The sequence below is a fragment of the Taudactylus pleione genome, unplaced genomic scaffold, assembly GCF_031769625.1.
Source record: "Taudactylus pleione unplaced genomic scaffold, aTauple2 ptg001043l, whole genome shotgun sequence".
NCBI classification, from domain to species: Eukaryota; Metazoa; Chordata; class Amphibia; order Anura; family Myobatrachidae; genus Taudactylus; species Taudactylus pleione.
This window is the reverse complement of record NW_028285444.1, coordinates 1497501-1521774: the sequence shown is the minus strand read 5'-3', so window position 1 is coordinate 1521774 and position 24274 is coordinate 1497501. Positions and strand designations below refer to the sequence as shown.

At 40.1% G+C, this 24274-nt stretch overlaps 1 protein-coding gene across 2 annotated transcripts in view; it reads right to left on the bottom strand.

The window, feature by feature from the left end:
* RPS6KA6 (ribosomal protein S6 kinase A6) overlaps positions 1 to 24274 on the bottom strand; it is a 100875-nt gene that overhangs the window by 42081 nt on the left and 34520 nt on the right. For both annotated transcript variants that reach the window (XM_088461403.1, XM_088461404.1), the window contains exons 5-7: positions 22118 to 22198; positions 21572 to 21651; positions 12157 to 12263 (exon numbers count right to left, since the gene is read on the bottom strand). In XM_088461403.1, the coding sequence (XP_088317529.1) occupies positions 12157 to 12263; positions 21572 to 21651; positions 22118 to 22198 (268 nt within the window). The remainder of the gene's footprint in view (positions 1 to 12156; positions 12264 to 21571; positions 21652 to 22117; positions 22199 to 24274) is intronic.

Genomic DNA, 24274 nt, shown 5'->3' with positions numbered 1-24274 from the left:
CACATTATCATCCTAAGTAGCATAAGTACTACTGTACAGTAACAACTACTCTCATAATATAGACAAATTATCATCATACGTAGCATAAGTACTACTGTACAGTAACAACTACTCTCATAATATAGACAAATTATCATCCTAAGTAGCATAAGTACTACTGTACAGTAACAACTACTCTCAGAATATAGACAAATTATCATCCTAAGTAGCATAAGTACTACTGTACAGTAACAACTACTCTCATAATATAGACAAATTATCATCCTAAGTAGCATAAGTACTACTGTACAGTAACAACTACTCTCATAATATAGACAAATTATCATCCTAAGTAGCATAAGTACTACTGTACAGTAACAACTACTCTCATAATATAGACAAATTATCTTCCTAAGTAGCATAAGTACTACTGTACAGTAACAACTACTCTCATAGTATAGACAAATTATCATCCTAAGTAGCATTAGTACTACTGTACAGTAACAATTACTCTCAGAATATAGACAAATTATCATCATAAGTAGCATAAGTACTACTGTACAGTAACAATTACTCTCATAATATAGACAACTTATTATCCCAAGTTTCATGGGGTACTACTGTACAGTAACAATTACTCTCTGAATATAGACAAATTATTATCCTAAGTAGCATAAGTACTACTGTACAGTAACAACTACTCTCATAATATAGACAACTTATTATCCCAAGTATCATGGGGTACTACTGTACAGTAACAATTACTCTCATAATATAGACAAATTATCATCCTAAGTAGCATAAGTACTACTGTACAGTAACAATTACTCTCATAATATAGACAACTTATTATCCCAAGTATCATGGGGTACTACTGTACAGTAACAATTACTCTCATAATATAGACAAATTATTATCCTAAGTAGCATAAGTACTACTGTACAGTAACAACTACTCTCATAATATAGACAAATTATTATCCTAAGTAGCATAAGTACTACTGTACAGTAACAATTACTCTCATAATATAGACAAATTATCATCCTAAGCAGCATAAGTACTACTGTACAGTAACAATTACTCTCATAATATAGAAAAATTATCATCCTAAGCAGCATAAGTACTACTGTACAGTAACAACTACTCTCATAATATAGACAAATTATCATCCTAAGTAGCATAAGTACTACTGTACAGTAACAACTACTCTCATAATATAGATAAATTATCATCCTAAGTAGCATAAGTACTACTGTACAGTAACAACTACTCTCATAATATAGACAAATTATCATCCTAAGTAGCATAAGTACTACTGTACAGTAACAATTACTCTCAGAATATAGACAAATTATCATCCTACGTAGCATAAGTACTACTGTACAGTAACAACTACTCTCATAATATAGACAAATTATCATCCTAAGTAGCATAAATACTACTGTACAGTAACAACTACTCTCATAATATAGACAAATTATCATCCTAAGTAGCATAAATACTACTGTACAGTAACAATTACTCTCATAATATAGACAAATTATCATCCTAAATAGCATAAGTACTACTGTACAGTAACAATTACTCTCATAATATAGACAAATTATCATCCTAAGTAGCATAAGTACTACTGTACAGTAACAATTACTCTCATAATATAGACAAATTATCATCCTAAGCAGCATAAGTACTACTGTACAGTAACAACTACTCTCATAATATAGACAAATTATCATCCTAAGTAGCATAAGTACTACTGTACAGTAACAATTACTCTCATAATATAGATAAATTATCATCCTAAGTAGCATAAGTACTACTGTACAGTAACAACTACTCTCATAATATAGACAAATTATCATCCTAAGTAGCATAAGTACTACTGTACAGTAACAATTACTCTCAGAATATAGACAAATTATCATCCTACGTAGCATAAGTACTACTGTACAGTAACAATTACTCTCAGAATATAGACACATTATCATCCTAAATAGCATAAATACTACTGTACAGTAACAACTACTCTCATAATATAGACACATTATCATCCTAAATAGCATAAATACTACTGTACAGTAACAACTACTCTCATAATATAGACAAATTATCATCCTAAGTAGCATAAGTACTACTGTACAGTAACAACTACTCTCATAATATAGACAAATTATCATCCTAAGTAGCATAAATACTACTGTACAGTAACAACTACTCTCAGAATATAGACAAATTATCATCCTAAGTAGCATAAATACTACTGTACAGTAACAACTACTCTCATAATATAGACAAATTATCATCCTAAATAGCATAAATACTACTGTACAGTAACAACTACTCTCATAATATAGACAAATTATCATCCTAAATAGCATAAGTACTACTGTACAGTAACAATTACTCTCAGAATATAGACACATTATCATCCTAAATAGCATAAATACTACTGTACAGTAACAACTACTCTCATAATATAGACAAATTATCATCCTAAGTAGCATAAGTACTACTGTACAGTAACAATTACTCTCAGAATATAGACACATTATCATCCAAAGTAGCATAAGTACTACTGTACAGTAACAACTACTCTCAGAATATAGACAAATTATCATCCTAAGTAGCATAAGTACTACTGTACAGTAACAACTACTCTCATAATATAGACAAATTATCATCATAAGTAGCATAAGTACTACTGTACAGTAACAACTACTCTCATAATATAGACAAATTATCATCATAAGTAGCATAAGTACTACTGTACAGTAACAATTACTCTCATAATATAGACAAATTATCATCCTAAGTAGCATAAATACTACTGTACAGTAACAGTTACTCTCATAATATAGACAAATTATCATCATAAGTAGCATAAGTACTACTGTACAGTAACAATTACTCTCATAATATAGACAAATTATCATCCTAAGTAGCATAAGTACTACTGTACAGTAACAATTACTCTCATAATATAGACAAATTATCATCATAAGTAGCATAAGCACTACTGTACAGTAACAACTACTCTCATAATATAGACAAATTATCATCCTAAGTAGCATAAGTACTACTGTACAGTAACAACTACTCTCATAATATAGACAAATTATCATCATAAGTAGCATAAGTACTACTGTACAGTAACAATTACTCTCAGAATATAGACACATTATCATCCTAATTAGCATAAGTACTACTGTACAGTAACAATTACTCTCAGAATATAGACAAATTATCATCCTAAATAGCATAAGTACTACTGTACAGTAACAATTACTCTCAGAATATAGACAAATTATCATCATAAGTAGCATAAGTACTACTGTACAGTAACAACTACTCTCAGAATATAGACAAATTTACATCATACGTAGCATAAGTACTACTGTACAGTAACAACTACTCTCAGAATATAGACAAATTATCATCCTAAGTAGCATAAGTACTACTGTACAGTAACAATTACTCTCAGAATATAGACAAATTATCATCATAAGTAGCATAAGTACTACTGTACAGTAACAACTACTCTCATAATATAGACAAATTATCATCCTAAGTAGCATAAGTACTACTGTACAGTAACAACTACTCTCATAATATAGACAAATTATCATCCTAAGTAGCATAAGTACTACTGTACAGTAACAACTACTCTCATAATATAGACAAATTATCATCCTAAGTAGCATAAGTACTACTGTACAGTAACTACTCTCATAATATAGACAAATTATCATCCTAAGTAGCATAAGTACTACTGTACAGTAACAACTACTCTCATAATATAGACAAATTATCATCCTAAGTAGCATAAGTACTACTGTACAGTAACAACTACTCTCAGAATATAGACAAATTATCATCCTAAGTAGCATAAGTACTACTGTACAGTAACAACTACTCTCATAATATAGACAAATTATAATCCTATGTAGCATAAATACTACTGTACAGTAACAACTACTCTCATAATATAGACAAATTATCATCCTAAGTAGCATAAGTACTACTGTACAGTAACAACTACTCTCATAATATAGACAAATTATCTTCCTAAGTAGCATAAGTACTACTGTACAGTAACAACTACTCTCATAGTATAGACAAATTATCATCCTAAGTAGCATTAGTACTACTGTACAGTAACAATTACTCTCAGAATATAGACACATTATCATCATAAGTAGCATAAGTACTACTGTACAGTAACAATTACTCTCATAATATATACAACTTATTATCCCAAGTATCATGGGGTACTACTGTACAGTAACAATTACTCTCTGAATATAGACAAATTATTATCCTAAGTAGCATAAGTACTACTGTACAGTAACAACTACTCTCATAATATAGACAACTTATTATCCCAAGTATCATGGGGTACTACTGTACAGTAACAATTACTCTCATAATATAGACAAATTATCATCCTAAGTAGCATAAGTACTACTGTACAGTAACAACTACTCTCATAATATAGACAAATTACCATCATACGTAGCATAAGTACTACTGTACAGTAACAATTACTCTCTGAATATAGACAAATTATCATCCTAAGTAGCATTAGTACTACTGTACAGTAACAATTACTCTCAGAATATAGACACATTATCATCATAAGTAGCATAAGTACTACTGTACAGTAACAATTACTCTCATAATATAGACAACTTATTATCCCAAGTATCATGGGGTACTACTGTACAGTAACAATTACTGTCTGAATATAGACAAATTATTATCCTAAGTAGCATAAGTACTACTGTACAGTAACAACTACTCTCATAATATAGACAACTTATTATCCCAAGTATCATGGGGTACTACTGTACAGTAACAATTACTCTCATAATATAGACAAATTATCATCCTAAGTAGCATAAGTACTACTGTACAGTAACAACTACTCTCATAATATAGACAAATTATCATCCTAAGTAGCATAAGTACTACTGTACAGTAACAACTACTCTCATAATATAGACAAATTATCATCCTAAGTAGCATAAGTACTACTGTACAGTAACAACTACTCTCATAATATAAACAAATTATCATCCTAAGTAGCATAAGTACTACTGTACAGTAACAACTACTCTCATAATATAGACAAATTATCATCCTAAGTAGCATAAGTACTACTGTACAGTAACAACTACTCTCAGAATATAGACAAATTATCATCCTAAGTAGCATAAGTACTACTGTACAGTAACAACTACTCTCATAATATAGACAAATTATCATCCTATGTAGCATAAATACTACTGTACAGTAACAACTACTCTCATAATATAGACAAATTATCATCCTAAGTAGCATAAGTACTACTGTACAGTAACAACTACTCTCATAATATAGACAAATTATCTTCCTAAGTAGCATAAGTACTACTGTACAGTAACAACTACTCTCATAATATAGACAACTTATTATCCCAAGTATCATGGGGTACTACTGTACAGTAACAATTACTCTCTGAATATAGACAAATTATTATCCTAAGTAGCATAAGTACTACTGTACAGTAACAACTACTCTCATAATATAGACAACTTATTATCCCAAGTATCATGGGGTACTACTGTTCAGTAACAATTACTCTCATAATATAGACAAATTATCATCCTAAGTAGCATAAGTACTACTGTACAGTAACAACTACTCTCATAATATAGACAAATTATCATCATACGTAGCATAAGTACTACTGTACAGTAACAATTACTCTCTGAATATAGACAAATTATCATCCTAAGTAGCATTAGTACTACTGTACAGTAACAATTACTCTCAGAATATAGACACATTATCATCATAAGTAGCATAAGTACTACTGTACAGTAACAATTACTCTCATAATATAGACAACTTATTATCCCAAGTATCATGGGGTACTACTGTACAGTAACAATTACTCTCTGAATATAGACAAATTATTATCCTAAGTAGCATAAGTACTACTGTACAGTAACAACTACTCTCATAATATAGACAACTTATTATCCCAAGTATCATGGGGTACTACTGTACAGTAACAATTACTCTCATAATATAGACAAATTATCATCCTAAGTAGCATAAGTACTACTGTACAGTAACAACTACTCTCAGAATATAGACACATTATCATCATACGTAGCATAAGTACTACTGTACAGTAACAACTACTCTCATAATATAGACAAATTATCATCATACGTAGCATAAGTACTACTGTACAGTAACAACTACTCTCATAATATAGACACATTATCATCCTAAGTAGCATAAGTACTACTGTACAGTAACAACTACTCTCATAATATAGACAAATTATCATCCTAAGTAGCATAAGTACTACTGTACAGTAACAACTACTCTCATAATATAGACAAATTATCATCCTAAGTAGCATAAGTACTACTGTACAGTAACAACTACTCTCATAATATAGACAAATTATCTTCCTAAGTAGCATAAGTACTACTGTACAGTAACAACTACTCTCATAGTATAGACAAATTATCATCCTAAGTAGCATTAGTACTACTGTACAGTAACAATTACTCTTAGAATATAGACAAATTATCATCATAAGTAGCATAAGTACTACTGTACAGTAACAATTACTCTCATAATATAGACAACTTATTATCCCAAGTTTCATGGGGTACTACTGTACAGTAACAATTACTCTCTGAATATAGACAAATTATTATCCTAAGTAGCATAAGTACTACTGTACAGTAACAACTACTCTCATAATATAGACAACTTATTATCCCAAGTATCATGGGGTACTACTGTACAGTAACAATTACTCTCATAATATAGACAAATTATCATCCTAAGTAGCATAAGTACTACTGTACAGTAACAATTACTCTCATAATATAGACAACTTATTATCCCAAGTATCATGGGGTACTACTGTACAGTAACAATTACTCTCATAACATAGACAAATTATTATCCTAAGTAGCATAAGTACTACTGTACAGTAACAACTACTCTCATAATATAGACAAATTATTATCCTAAGTAGCATAAGTACTACTGTACAGTAACAACTACTCTCATAATATAGACAAATTATTATCCTAAGTAGCATAAGCACTACTGTACAGTAACTACTCTCATAATATAGACAAATTATCTTCCTAAGTAGCATAAGTACTACTGTACAGTAACAACTACTCTCATAATATAGACAAATTATTATCCTAAGTAGCATAAGTACTACTGTACAGTAACAACTACTCTCATAATATAGACAAATTATCATCATAAGTAGCATAAGTACTACTGTACAGTAACAATTACTCTCATAATATAGACAAATTATCATCCTAAGTAGCATAAGTACTACTGTACAGTAACAACTACTCTCATAATATAGACAAATTATTATCCTAAGTAGCATAAGTACTACTGTACAGTAACAACTACTTTCATAATATAGACAAATTATTATCCTAAGTAGCATAAGTACTACTGTACAGTAACAATTACTCTCATAATATAGACAAATTATCATCATAAGTAGCATAAGTACTACTGTACAGTAACAACTACTCTCATAATATAGACAAATTATTATCCTAAGTAGCATAAGTACTACTGTACAGTAACAACTACTCTCAGAATATAGACAAATTATTATCCTAAGTAGCATAAGTACTACTGTACAGTAACAACTACTCTCATAATATAGACAACTTATTATCCCAAGTATCATGGGGTACTACTGTACAGTAACAATTACTCTCATAATATAGACAAATTATCATCCTAAGTAGCATAAGTACTACTGTACATTAACAACTACTCTCAGAATATAGACAAATTATCATCCTAAGTAGCATAAGTACTACTGTACAGTAACAATTACTCTCATAATATAGACAAATTATCATCCTAAGTAGCATAAGTACTACTGTACAGTAACAATTACTCTCATAATATAGACAAATTATCATCCTAAGTAGCATAAGTACTACTGTACAGTAACAGTTACTCTCATAATATAGACAAATTATCATCCTAAATAGCATAAGTACTACTGTACAGTAACAATTACTCTCATAATATAGACAAATTATCATCCTAAGTAGCATAAGTACTACTGTACAGTAACAATTACTCTCATAATATAGACAAATTATCATCCTAAGTAGCATAAGTACTACTGTACAGTAACAACTACTCTCAGAATATAGACAAATTATTATCCTAAGTATTATGGGGTACTACTGTACAGTAACATTGGGTACTACTGTACAGTATCGACTACTCTAAGAAATATAGACAATTATCCTAAATATCAGCAGCTGCTACTGTACATCAGGGCCGTAGCTAGGGTAGTGCGGCCGGTGCCATCGCTAAGGGCACCAAAGGTCAGGGGGCGCTGTTTGGGCCTGTCACATTTCTGTTTATTATCCTTCTCACTTGTAGCTTCCTCTAATTTCATCCCCAGCATCTCCTGGCCTCTCCTATCTCTTCCCCGGCCCTTCCCCATGAGTACATTCCCCTTTTTTGGGTGCATTATGTCCCTTTGAAAAATTAGGGGGGCACCAATGCTCTTTCTGGCACAGGGCACCAAAAAGTCTAGTTACGGCTCTGTATAACAACTGCACTCAGAATATAGACAAATTATCATGGGGTACTACTGTGCCAATATATCTGCAAAATATATTGGCATCGTCTGTACACATCCACCGATGGCTGCTCCTGTACAGTAACAAACACTTATGGAAAATAGACAAATTGTTATCCTAAGTATCAGAGGCTGCTCCTGTACAGTAACTAATCTCAGAATATAGACAAATTATTATCCTAAGTATCAGAGGCTGCTACTGTACAGTAACTAGTCTCAGAATATAGACAAATTATTATCCTAAGTATCAGAGGGTGCAATTGTACAGTAACAACTACTCTCTGAATATAGACAAATTGTTATCCTAAGTATCAGAGGGTACTATTGTACAGTAACTAATCTCAGAATATAGATACATTATCATTCTAAGTTATCAGAGGCTGCTACTGTACAGTATCTACTCTGATTATAGACAAATTATTATCCTACTTATCGAAGGGTGAAACTGTACAGTAACAACAGCTTAAGGAATATAGACAAATTGTTATCCTAAGCATCAGAGGCTGCTACTGTACAGTAACTACTCTCAGAATACAGACACATTGTTATCCTAAGAATTAGAGGCTGCTACTGTACAGTAACTACTCTCAGAATACAGACACATTGTTACCCTAAGAATCAGAGGCTGCTCCTGTACAGTAACTACTCTCAGAATACAGACACATTGTTATCCTAAGAATTAGAGGCTGCTACTGTACAGTAACTACTCTCAGAATACAGACACATTGTTATCCTAAGAATCAGAGGCTGCTCCTGTACAGTAACTGCTCTCAGAATACAGACACATTGTTATCCTAAGAATCAGAGGATGCTACTGTACAGTAATGACTATTCTCAGAATACAGACACGTTGTTATCCTAAGAATCAGAGGCTGCTACTGTACAGTACCTACTCTCAGTATAAAGACACATTGTTGTCCTAAGAATCAGAGGCTGCTACTGTACAGTAACTACTCTCAGAATACAGACACATTGTTATCATAAGAATCAGAGGCTGCTACTGTACAGTAACTACTCTCAGAATACAGACACATTGTTATCATAAGAATCAGAGGCTGCTCCTGTACAGTAACTACTCTCAGAATACAGACACATTGTTATCCTAAGAATCAGAGGCTGCGCCTGTACAGTAACTACTCTCAGAATACAGACACATTGTTATCCTAAGAATCAGAGGCTGCTCCTGTACAGTACCTACTCTCAGAATACAGACACATTGTTATCCTAAGAATCAGAGGCTGCTACTGTACAGTACCTACTCTCAGAATACAGACACATTGTTATCCTAAGAATCAGAGGCTGCTACTTTACAGTAACTACTCCCAAAATACAGACACATTGTTATCCTAAGAATCAGAGGCTGCTACTGTACAGTAATGACTACTCTCAGAATACAGACACATTGTTAACCTAAGAATCAGAGGCTGCTACTGTACAGTACCTACTCTCAGAATACAGACACATTGTTATCCTAAGAATTAGAGGCTGCTCCTGTACAGTAACTACTCTCAGAATGCAGACACATTGTTATCCTAAGAATCAGAGGCTGCTACTGTACAGTAATGACTATTCTCAGAATACAGACACATTGTTATCCTAAGAATCAGAGGCTGCTACTGTACAGTACCTACTCTCAGTATAAAGACACATTGTTGTCCTAAGAATCAGAGGCTGCTACTGTACAGTAACTACTCTCAGAATACAGACACATTGTTATCATAAGAATCAGAGGCTGCTACTGTACAGTAACTACTCTCAGAATACAGACACATTGTTATCATAAGAATCAGAGGCTGCTCCTGTACAGTAACTACTCTCAGAATACAGACACATTGTTATCCTAAGAATCAGAGGCTGCTACTGTACAGTAACTACTCTCAGAATACAGACACATTGTTACCCTAAGAATCAGAGGCTGCTCCTGTACAGTAACTACTCTCAGAATACAGACACATTGTTATCCTAAGAATCAGAGGCTGCTACTGTACAGTACCTACTCTCAGAATACAGACACATTGTTATCCTAAGAATCAGAGGCTGCTACTGTACAGTACCTACTCTCAGAATACAGACACATTGTTATCCTAAGAATCAGAGGCTGCTACTTTACAGTAACTACTCCCAAAATACAGACACATTGTTATCCTAAGAATCAGAGGCTGCTACTGTACAGTAATGACTACTCTCAGAATACAGACACATTGTTATCCTAAGAATCAGAGGCTGCTACTGTACAGTAACTACTCTCAGAATATAGACACATTGTTATCCTAAGAATCAGAGGCTGCTACTGTACAGTAACTACTCCCAAAATACAGACACATTGTTATCCTAAGAATCAGAGGCTGCTACTGTACAGTAACTACTCTCAGAATACAGACACATTGTTGTCCTAAGAATCAGAGGCTGCTACTGTAGAGTAACTGCTCTCAGAATACAGACACATTGTTATCCTAAGAATCAGAGGCTGCTACTGTACAGTAATGACTACTCTCAGAATACAGACACATTGTTATCCTAAGAATCAGAGGCTGCTACTGTACAGTAACTACTCTCAGAATACAGACACATTGTTACCCTAAGAATCAGAGGCTGCTCCTGTACAGTAACTACTCTCAGAATACAGACACATTGTTATCCTAAGAATCAGAGGCTGCTACTGTACAGTACCTACTCTCAGAATACAGACACATTGTTATCCTAAGAATCAGAGGCTGCTACTGTACAGTACCTACTCTCAGAATACAGACACATTGTTATCCTAAGAATCAGAGGCTGCTACTTTACAGTAACTACTCCCAAAATACAGACACATTGTTATCCTAAGAATCAGAGGCTGCTACTGTACAGTAATGACTACTCTCAGAATACAGACACATTGTTATCCTAAGAATCAGAGGCTGCTACTGTACAGTAACTACTCTCAGAATATAGACACATTGTTATCCTAAGAATCAGAGGCTGCTACTGTACAGTAACTACTCCCAAAATACAGACACATTGTTATCCTAAGAATCAGAGGCTGCTACTGTACAGTAACTACTCTCAGAATACAGACACATTGTTGTCCTAAGAATCAGAGGCTGCTACTGTAGAGTAACTGCTCTCAGAATACAGACACATTGTTATCCTAAGAATCAGAGGCTGCTACTGTACAGTAATGACTACTCTCAGAATACAGACACATTGTTATCCTAAGAATCAGAGGCTGCTACTGTACAGTAACTACTCTCAGAATACAGACACATTGTTATCCTAAGAATCAGAGGCTGCTCCTGTACAGTAACTACTCTCAGAATACAGACACATTGTTATCCTAAGTACTGTATAAGAGGCTGCTACTGTACTGTAGTGACAAGGATAAAACAAAAAGAACTATTTGAATATAGAGAAATAATTAATATTATAGTATTAGAGGGTGCTATTTGCATCCAGACAGTAATAAGAATCCTTGGAATAGACAGAGACAGCATGGAAGGAAACTAGCTGTAAATGAGACAAGTTGGTGGATTTTACTTTACTTTTCTGGCTTCAGGTCTCGGTATACGATTCCCAGGCTGTGGAGGTGATCCAACGCCAGGGCCAGTTCTGCCAGGTAGAATTTCACATCTTCCTCTGTAAACATAACCTAATAAGAACTGTATAGATTTACTTCATGTTCTATCAGTACATTCACATTACAGCAACAAGCATCAGAAATCTCCCTCTATCGTCCCATCTAAGCCATCACACCACATAAAGGAGCGATCACCCGACGCCATTTCCCAGAAAACATTTTACGTGTTCCAGTAACCAAAGCATATGGGAGCTCATCTAGAGCATTTCTGCATGGTTATGCCCACTGGTATAACAATGCAGAAATACATATATAGCCACTGCCAGCGGAACACCTACTGCAGCACATTAATGTAATGACGTTACAAGTCCGCAAATAGCGCAGCTTCCTTTTATGGATGTGGAGCCCAACTGTTTCTCCTATACGTAAGTACAGGGGCGTAGAGACCCACCCACAATTTGTTCCGCAGCCGCTGATACGGATGTTCATGGGAGTCAAAGAACACACTCGAGGGTCTGGTATATGCACAACCCTACGCTAAGCTGGATGCACGATACGGTCCTCTGAGCGAAACTCGCCCATTTTCATTGCGATCAGTAAGCTAGCGCCATCAGAACATCTCCTCCAAGAACTACATTCCCTCTTGTAATTTTCGATTAATAACACAAGATAAAGGCATGCTATAAAACTAGATTATCAGCGATCTCATCTACAGGAACAGAATCACCTGCTGGCTAAACTCTCACAGAAAATGATTGAAAAGGTAATTGCATTTATCAGAGCAGTAACATCAGGAGGAAACATTTCTCAGGCAGCGAGATGCAAAGCTCTGCAAACATTCCGTGCGCTATATAAAGTATGTGCAGGGATTAATACAAATATCCTGCCAAGGAGAGGAGGAAAACATGTGCTGCTACCGTTACACTGGGCGTACAGTAGCTGGTGACCTTTCTGATAGCACTTATTATCCCTAAGCACAGACAAAACTACACTACAGGGGACAAAGCACAAACAAGGTGCAGAACTAGAGTGCACAGCTGTCATGTCCCAATGAACTACAGTAAGCGTGTTATCGGGACCCGGGATATGGCACATGACCTAACTGATATTATAAACGTTCAGTGTAGTATGTTGGTCGGGGAGGGGGGGGGTCATGGATCACTTATTTATTTAATCACATTTATTTACAAATTAAAAACTACAAATAAAAAAGTGAAACAAACTCAATATTCCGCACACACCACAAAAACAGCTGCCTGAAAAGCAAAAACATCATTTCTTAAACAACAACACAAACACTATATTGGGAGAGGCCATCCGGCATCAAAACTATTACACACGTGCGACCCAACTCCTGGACCAGGGATATTTCTTCTGGTGCGTAATTATCATCATGTGTGAATCATACAGGAGTTATGTGGGTGTTTATAGATGTTCCCTGCATGGAAACCAAATATTAACTATTGTGTAACCGTATGTAAACGGAGTGAGTAGCTCGTCTCGCTGCTAAATGCACAGCCACTCGGGATCCCTCCGGCGTACACAGCGCCGTACGCTACAAATACTCTGTAAGACGAGGAAGACATTTTTTATCTTCTCAATACGTTCAGAGGATGAAGACGGAGAATTCAGATGCTGGTTAGAAAACGGCAGGATGGGGAAGGTTCCGGAATAATGTGGAATTAGGAAGACAACGCTGTCCAGTGGCCGTATGATCGAAGGGCGTAATAGCAGTCATTATAATCAGCTCTAGAAGGAGGTCTAACACGCGGGTGGGACTGCGACAGAACAGAAGTGGACGAACATGAGCACTGTCGTAGCGTCTCATAGAGGCACCAGTCCCTTCCCCTATAGACGCTGCTATCATGGAGATAGGAGACGCTCGGTGTAGTGACAGACTGAGGCCCTATTTCACCGCACACAAGCACCTTCCTGCTAACCGTGTGTTTCACTAATCCAGAAGGTCAAACAGAGACAAAATCTTTCCTCCCTGTAAACCTCATTACGGCCTCTCTGTGCTCTGGAGGAATAAGAAAAGCTTTATTCTCCTCGAATAAAAAGAGATTCTTTTAGCCCTAATAGGATGTGACGGAGTCATTTCTTTTCCGATCCCAGATATATTACAAACATGGTTACAAACACATATGCCCGGAGTTTGCACACAAACTGCTCATTTGCCGAGGTCAGCGTCTGGGACGTGACACAAATGATGTAAGAGGGTAGTGAGACAGAATACAGGTCATGTAGCCGGGGTGCAGAATATGCCACCGACCTGTGACCGCTCCAGATGACGTTCGGTTTTCAGTCATTATTTTTGTAAAAAGCAGCAGCTTCCATGAATGATCGCGTATGGGCGGAGCAAGAGCCTTCGTGCGTAGGATCTGATCAGCTATAGGGCCATATTCAATTTGAAGCGAAAAGTCCGTTGCCGGAATTTTCGCCGTCATCGGAGCTTTTGGAAGTGAAAACTTATCACGCTCGTCCCCACGATTCCCCGTATTCAATTTCATTTCGGCGAAGACGGGATCCGGGAAATCGGGCAAAAGTCCTGTCATTTTAGGGGAAATCAGCCTGACACCTCTCAAAAGATGCTCTGACATGGGGGATCACTATGGGTACCCCCGAATAGCCCTGCTAAAGGTATGTGGGATCTTTAAGCGGTCTCAATAGGTGCTGTATAGCGTCTTTGGCAAAGTGGTGAAGAATAGCATTTAGCAACTTTTTTGGGGGAAAAATAAGGTATCCCATCAAATTTGGGGTACATGACAATGGGTAATAGCATATTTTAAAGTGACTAATGTGAAGTTTTAAAAATCGTGAAAAATCCACCTGCCGCAACCTGCAATAAAAACCACCTCGGGCATACTTGGGCCCCCCCCCCTGAGTCTATTAGGCTAGTTTATAAGTTTGTCCCCCAATTATTATTTTTTTCGCCGCCAAAATGAAAGTACCATTTTTGGGGTGTCCTGTGGTCCTTTTCGAATTTTTTTGGACACAGAATAACTTTGGGGGACTATCCAAGGGGTGCAGGGTGGTTTTTGGAAGTTTGCACCCCAAAACCCCAATTCTGCACTTGTCCTCGCCACCTATTCAATGGTGATACTATTTCGCAGGTCCCGAAAATTGAATACGGGGATAACTCAAACCTGCGAAAATGACGTAAGGTATAAAGTATCGCTTGGTTTTCGCAGCCTAATTGAATACGGCCCATAGTGGCATTTGGAGTCTGCCAATGACCATGGGGCCTGATACAGATACATACATATCCGATGAGGTGGCTGCTGCTGTGCCCATGTGCAGAACGCGTCCTGTGCTCGCAGTCGCAATGCCCTCTGAGCAATAGCCTGATTGACAGGCAGCTGCCGTTTGGGGATGGGGAGGGGGATGCGTTCCTGGAAATGAGGGGGTGTCTCCCTATTTCTAGTGGAGTGCTGAGGGCAGGGTCTGCGTCGGAGGACGCAGATTTCCTGACCCTGCAAGCAGCCAGGCTGCGTAAGCTTCAGCTTTTGCAGCCTGGCCAAAGCAGCAACCATGGCATTGGTAGACGATGATTGCCAATGATCGGATGGTCAATGGTGATCAGAGGCAGCTATACAAGTTAGGCCATCAGCTAAACTGCCAGTGTGCGCAGTGGTCAGATGCAAAGCGCAACAGAGACTGAACCACTGGATCGATACAGGACAGACGTCTGCTGCAGGGGTAGGCAACTACACATCCCAGCATGACCTGCCATTTTTCTGCTGACAAGGTATGTTATTCCATGCTAAAGCTGTGCTGGGATGTGTAGTTCCACAGCAGCTGGAGTGCCGAAGGTTGCCTACCCCTGGTCTGTTCTATGGGGGACCACGCCGAGTGCAGCGTAAAGTTCCTGGTGCTTGGTGTGATCAGAGCTAACTGCTTTTGTTACATTGCAGACTCCTGTCTCTCTACTGCTCTCTGTAAATGTAATAAGTTGCACTTATGCGTCGCTTAATAACAGCTAAAGTAAGGGTAAGCAGTGTTGTTTTGCTTTTCGACAAGCTGATTGACAATTAACATAATTAGCATATCAAGAGCGGCTCAGTTCTGCACAATTCTTTATCTCCTCATTTGCTCAGATTTACCGTAGAGGGAAGAGAGGAATATACCGGCAGAGCCGGCTGCAAGACAAGTAACCGAGCAAGGCGCCATTTCTTCGCCATAACCTCCTCGCTGTGTATTACGATGCAATCCAACATGATTAGCTACACTATTACCCCTGCATGTTGTTTGGACCATAAGACAGCCCAGCCTGGAACAGTCCTAAATCATTTGCTTATCAAAAACATGAACGCTTATGTACTAAACTGGCATTAAGGTGAACTTACCAATCAGCACCTGGCTTTTATCTCTACGGTGCCAGACAAACAATGAAAGCAAGTGTGTGATTGGATGCCATGGCTTAGTGTAAAATGCAGTGCTCCCAGGTGAGCCCCATAATGTTATTATGTAAAATGTAAAGGTGCCTTAAAATAAAAAAATATGTGCCCCCATTAAGCACTGCACTGGCATGGGTTCAGCAACACAAACGACAAGAGCACTGCAGGGATATAGGATAAGTAAGCCTAAAACAAGTTATCTTATATAAAAAAGAGCTACAAGCATGAAACTGACCGACACGCTGACCACTGTGTAACTAGGGTGCATAATACGGCAAAGGCTCGTTCTATATCTAACGTTTTATTGCTGCTTCCAGTGAGGTCCCCGAATCCAAACCCTGCATTCGTATAGGATATGGCGCGTTATATTCATTTTAGTGGATCTCACCCATTCACGAGCCCATTATATTCATATTATACTATTAATACCACAGAGTATGGCAGACATATAGGGCCTCGGTGCACCACCTGCAGGACTCGGCACGCAGCAATTGGCACATGGTAAATCCTTTGTGACATTTCTTTCCCATTACGCTGAATGTCACGTTGCATTCTCAGGGTGGGACGTAATGAGGCGCTCGCTGCCTGTTGGACCTTGTTCTGCTTTTGCCGCATTTCTGCCTGTAATTTATCCTCTGTGATATGTCTTGCAGGGGCACGTGGACATACGGGGTCACTTTCCACGGCACCGTGTAAACATATGCGCTGCACGAATGCGTTAATCTGAGGTCACACGCGTGGCTCTCGCTGTGCTCGGTGGAGCCGCAGACCTCGCGCCATAAGGCCGCAGCTGCTAAATGAGGCTACATGACGAGGTTTTCATACAGCAAGAAGCCAGAGACATAAACAGTAACATTTCCCTCAGACTAATTACCAGCAAATGATTAGTAGCTGTGAGTGACACACCCAGGCCGGGCGTTCTCTCACCCCACCTACGCCTTACACTTTGTACAATGCTGATGACAAAGTCCCGGAAATTATTTTTATTCCAAAACATCCTCCGGAATTTAGGGCATTGCAGCCGGTGTCTCGCGCTGAAAAACCCCTTGTAAATGATTTGAAGAATAAACGATCTCTAAGCCCTGCGGTCAGGTGGTCAGACCATAGTTCCATTAAAGACACCGTGTTACGCCCAGACCTCTATCAGAAATGAACAATTATAGCTGAAATAATAATAAGGAAATATTTCAAGTAAACAAAAAGCTTAGACTGAGGCTGGCGCAGCGTCCGGTTCCCAAACTCAAAGAAACGTTCGAAAAAGAGGGGACTCTGGGCCTGATTCAGAGCCGGACGCTATTTGCGCTCGCTCAGAAAAAGAGGCCGGCTATTTAAATTGAGCGCTCGCTCTTTGTGGTCTGTTGATGCCTCTATGTCTGAGCGAGCGAACGAAACATGCGCACGCTATTTTGTAAAGACGCCCCCTGGCCGCTCGCATCCTACATCATCTCCGCTATTTATTAGATTAATCGAGTTGGATTTTCCTACCGCAATCATGCGAACAGTTCAGGCTAAGAAACAACCAAGTGACGTGGCCGATGACGCTGCTTTGTTAATTATGCACACCCTTAAAACGCCCGTTTTGACCGTTTGGCACGCCTGCGTTCGGATCTCCACTCCCCATTTTCAAGCACCTTCCCCTGTTACCACCCACAAACGCCTCATCCTGTCACTCAAATTAGCAGGCACTCGCTATTTTGCGAGTGCTCGATTTCCAACCATAATGACTGGTTGGCACATGCGCATTACGACCCATACGCATGCGCTGATGTGCGAACATCGCTCGGAGCGAACGAGCGGCCGCTTACGAGCGGCTCTGAATCAGGCCCTCTCTGCGCCTGTATGTAACAAGTTGCACTCTCATAACGCACAAAGGCCCTCATTCAGAGCCGTACGCTCTGAGCAGAGCGCACGCTCTGAATGAGGGCCGCCCTCCATAAAAATGGAGCATCCTCCTGGACGCTCGTATAGCTGTGGGTCACCACCCACAGCCTATACGAGCGTGCAGTTTGATGGCCGCGATGGTCGTGACCATCGCGACCATCGAAACTGCGAGCCGGAGCCTGCGGTTGAGATTTTCAACCGCAAGCCCCGGAGTGATTTTGGCTCTATCAGAGCCAAAATCACTCCCACTGACATCACTAGTGATGTCAGTGGGCCGGCTTCTGACGGTAGGCGTTCCCTTGGAAACGCCCCCGTCAGGGAGGCACGCCCACCAAAGGGGGCGTGCTGTCAATCAACATCGACAGCACGCCCCCTTTGATCAGACACAACGAGCGAAGGACTTTCTTTCGCTCGTCGCGTCTGGCGCATGCGCACGACGGAGCTCCCTCCGTCGTGCGCATACTCAGTGCAGACCATCGACCCACTTGCGAGCGGACAGCCGCTTGCGAGTGGGTCTGAATCAGGGCCAAAGGCAGCCTGGGCTGTGTAGGGTTGGAGCAATGTGCTTGTCCCAACGTACCACCCAACATGAAGACCCTGTGGGGGCATTAGGCAAGTTACTGGTTTAGATTCCTTCATTTCCATTCGTGAAATAAAAATAACCAGAGAAAAATGGGTTAGTGCATGCGGGACCTCCCACCGCGCGCTGGCCCCCGAGCAGCTGCATGCGTTGCCTGATAGAGGGTCCGGTTCTGCCACCCACTAAACGCTGCATCATTCTCATTAGTGGTCAGAAGGAAGGTCATAGCTGGGACAAATAAAGACGTATTCACAAAGAAACTTCTTTTTCATTTTATTTTTTACAACAACCTGAGATAAAAGGAAAAGATCTGTCTTTAGATCGGTGATTAGATGTTGCTAATCCTGATTGGAAAGATCGTTCTTCACTACTAACAAATCTGTAGCCATAATTACTTATTTCACTTTAACAACTTGAAAATTGCAGGAAATAAAAATCTCATTAAGTAGCCATTAATTAGAGTTGTGTGGAGGAGGGGAAGGGGGTTGGGAAGAGGGGGGAACGCCATACGTGCAAAGAAAAAAACTTTTAGAATCAAAATCTCTCCCGGCACTTGTGAATAGGGCGCACAGCGTTTAGGATGTACGTGAAGAGGTGATAATGCCGCACACAGAGATAAGAGGCCAGTTCCCGGCTTTTCTATTTGAGTAATAAACATCTCTATGGGCATGAGAATCGTCTCCCCCTCCCCACGTGCTATGGTCCTAGAAGACACCCCCCCTCCCCGACAGCTGGGCGCCCACTCTCCCTTATTCCGGCTGCGCAGTTTACGCAGACTGTAGCACTGCAGAAATTGTACAGACTTCTCCCGATCCCTCATCAGAGAACGCGCTTACGATGATTAAACCCTCCCACTACTTTGGGCTCCCCAGAACCCCCAGGTTACATGTAGCAGACAGACCCCTGACCATGCATAGATTACATCACCAGTCCCAGATAAGCTCTACTACTACTGTGCTAACCCACATGTCACAGCCCCTCTGGCCAGGGATGGGGGGAGCTTAGCAATATAACTATCAGTCACATTGTGTCACTGCAACACCGACACTAATTTACTCTGATACCCAGAATCCTCAGCAATGATATTATCAAGAGCAGGGCGGGTGCAAGGTTTCCAGGAGCCCTAGGCAACATTTCACCAATTGCCTCTGCTCCCTTCAATTCATAATATGCCATGCATCAGTCTCCCCAGTTAAATAACATGCCACACAGCAATGTCCCAAATACATAATAAACTATGTAGAATGTTACACAAAGCACAATGCCAAAATCATAATGTACCTCATAACACTACCACAAATTCATTATATGCCACACAGCTCTGCCGCAAATTCATTATATGCCACTCAGCCATGAATTATGCCATTCATATTTTTTTTGTGGACTCAGCGGCGCCCTCCAGTGGCCGGCTGCCTAATGGTAGCACCGGCCCTGATCAAGAGCCCCAAAAGCAAGCTGGCATGTAATACACAGAGAGTGCGGCACAGGGGGCACACGCTACGGTGTAAAAGCAGATAGCCAGCCTGTAATACACAGAGAGTGCGGCACAGGGGGCACACGCTATGGTGTAAAAGCAGATAACCAGCATGTAATTCACAGAGAGTGCGGCACTGGTGGCACACGCTATGGTATAAAGCAGATAGCCAGCCTGTAATACACAGAGAGTGCGGCACTGGGGGCACACGTTATGGTATAACAGCAGATAGCCCGCCTGTAATACACAGAGAGTGCGGCACTGGGGCACACGCTATGGCATAACAGCAGATAGCCCGCCTGTAATACACAGAGTGTGCGGCACTGGGGGCACACGCTATGGTATAACAGCAGATAGCCAGCCTGTAATACACAGAGAGTGCGGCACTGGGGGCACACGCTATGGTATAACAGCATACAGCCCGCCTGTAATACACAGACAGTGCAGCACTGGGGGCACACGCTATGGTATAACAGCAGATAGCCAGCCTGTAATACACAGAGAGTGCGGCACTGGGGGCACACGCTATGGTATAACAGCAGATAGCCAGCATGTAATACACAGAGAGTGCGGCACTGGGGGCACACGCTATGGTATAAAGCAGATAGCCAGCCTGTAATACACAGAGTGCGGCACTGGGGGCACACGCTATGGTATAAAGCAGATAGCCAGCCTGTAATACACAGAGAGTGCGGCACTGGGGGCACACGCTATGGTATAACAGCAGATAGCCAGCATGTAATTCACAGAGAGTGCGGCACTGGTGGCACACGCTATGGTATAAAGCAGATAGCCAGCCTGTTATACACAGAGAGTGCGGCACTGGGGGAACACGCCATGGTATAACAGCAGATAGCCAGCATGTAATTCACAGAGAGTGCGGCACTGGTGGCACACGCTATGGTATAAAGCAGATAGCCAGCCTGTAATACACAGAGAGTGCGGCACTGGGGGCATAAGCTATAGTATAATAGCAGATAGCCAGCCTGTAATACACAGAGAGTGCGGTAATGGCGGTACGCGCTATGGTATAAAAGCAGAGAGTTACCTCTTTGGACAGCCGCGTGAAGACATCTCCTCCCCTGAGAAAATCCAGGATCAGGTATAATTTCCCTTCTGTCTGAAATGCTGGTAACATAGAAAGACAAAGGGATAATGTTAGTTACCCTACTGCCCTGACTTCAGTAGCAGGAACAGAAGTGCGGCCACCCTGCGCCGCGTATACTTATGTGTACAGTATGTGCCTATTGCGCGAGGCTAAATACCACGAGAACCAGTGACGTTGCTGTTCTGGAATAGCACAATTACCCCTCTTTGAATACATGAAAGTAAGTGATTCGTAGCACGCAGCACATGGATCGATGACACTCACAGACCACGCCCACGAGTGCCAATCAGCGTTTCCCATTTAGTGTAAAGGCTGCAAACTCCTCCCTGTGCGTCAATTCTCTGGCTGGGTAACCTCAGTGATCACATTCCCTCAGTCACGGCCCTTACAGGACAGGATCAAACGTTTTTATGTTTCCGTAGTATACAAAAACCTTACTTATATTCCTCTAAACTCCTAATTAAATGTCTGAGTAATAACACTGACCGTAGTGCAACTTGACGATAAATGGATGATTTACTTCCACCAGAATATCGCGTTCCATCTTCGTACGGACTCGGTCTCTTACTGGAGAGGAGAGACAAAAAACACAAAACAAAAAAGTTATATATGTGTAACATTAATCCACAACAACAGCTCGTATACACATAGCCACATAGCACCCAGCACTACAGACAGCTCATATACACATAGTCACATAACACCCAGCACTACAGACAGCTCATATACACATAGCCACATAACACCCAGCACTACATACAGCTCGTATACACATAGCCACATAACACCCAGCACTACATACAGCTCATATACACATAGCTACATAACACCCAGCACTACAGACAGCTCATATACACATAACACCCAGCACTACAGACAGCTCATATACACATAGCCACATAACACCCAGCACTACAGACAGCTCATATACACATAGCCACATAACACCCAGCACTACAGACAGCTCATATACACATAGCCACATAACACCCAGCACTACAGACAGCTCATATACACATAGCTACATAACACCCAGCACTACAGACAGCTCATATACACATAGTCACATAACACCCAGCACTACAGACAGCTCATATACACATAGCCACATAACACCCAGCACTACAGACAGCTCATATACACATAGCACCCAGCACTACAGACAGCTCATATACACATAACACCCAGCACTACAGACAGCTCATATACACATAGCCACATAACACCCAGCACTACAGACAGCTCATATACACATAGCCACATAACACCCAGCACTACATACAGCTCATATACACTTAGCCACATAACACCCAGCACTACAGACAGCTCATATACACATAGCCACATAACACCCAGCACTACATACAGCTCATATACACATAGCTACATAACACCCAGCACTACAGACAGCTCATATACACATAACACCCAGCACTACAGACAGCTCATATACACATAACACCCAGCACTACAGACAGCTCATATACACATAGCCACATAACACCCAGCACTACAGACAGCTCATATACACATAACACCCAGCACTACAGACAGCTCATATACACATAGCCACATAACACCCAGCACTACAGACAGCTCATATACACATAGCCACATAACACCCAGCACTACATACAGCTCATATACACATAGCCACATAACACCCAGCACTACAGACAGCTCATATACACATAGCCAAATAACACCCAGCACTACAGACAGCTCATATACACATAGCCACATAACACCCAGCACTACAGACAGCTCATATACACATAGCCACATAACACCCAGCACTACAGACAGCTCATATACACATAGCCACATAACACCCAGCACTACAGACAGCTCATATACACATAGCCACATAACACCCAGCACTACAGACAGCTCATATACACATAGCCACATAACACCCAGCACTACAGATAGCTCATATACACATAGCCACATAACACCCAGCACTACAGACAGCTCATATACACATAGTCACATAGCACCCAGCACTACAGACAGCTCATATACACATAGCTACATAACACCCAGCACTACAGACAGCTCATATACACATAGCCACATAACACCCAGCACTACAGACAGCTCATATACACATAGCCACATAACACCCAGCACTACAGACAGCTCATATACACATAACACCCAGCACTACAGACAGCTCATATACACATAACACCCAGCACTAGACAGCTCATATACACATAACACCCAGCACTACAGACAGCTCATATACACATAGCCACATAACACCCAGCACTACAGACAGCTCATATACACATAACACCCAGCACTACAGACAGCTCATATACACATAACACCCAGCACTACAGACAGCTCATATACACATAACACCCAGCACTACAGACAGCTCATATACACATAGCCACATAACACCCAGCACTACATACAGCTCATATACACTTAGCCACATAACACCCAGCACTACAGACAGCTCATATACACATAGCCACATAACACCCAGCACTACAGACAGCTCATATACACATAGTCACATAACACCCAGCACTACAGACAGCTCATATACACATAGCCACATAACACCCAGCACTACATACAGCTCATATACACATAGCCACATAACACCCATCACTACAGACAGCTCAT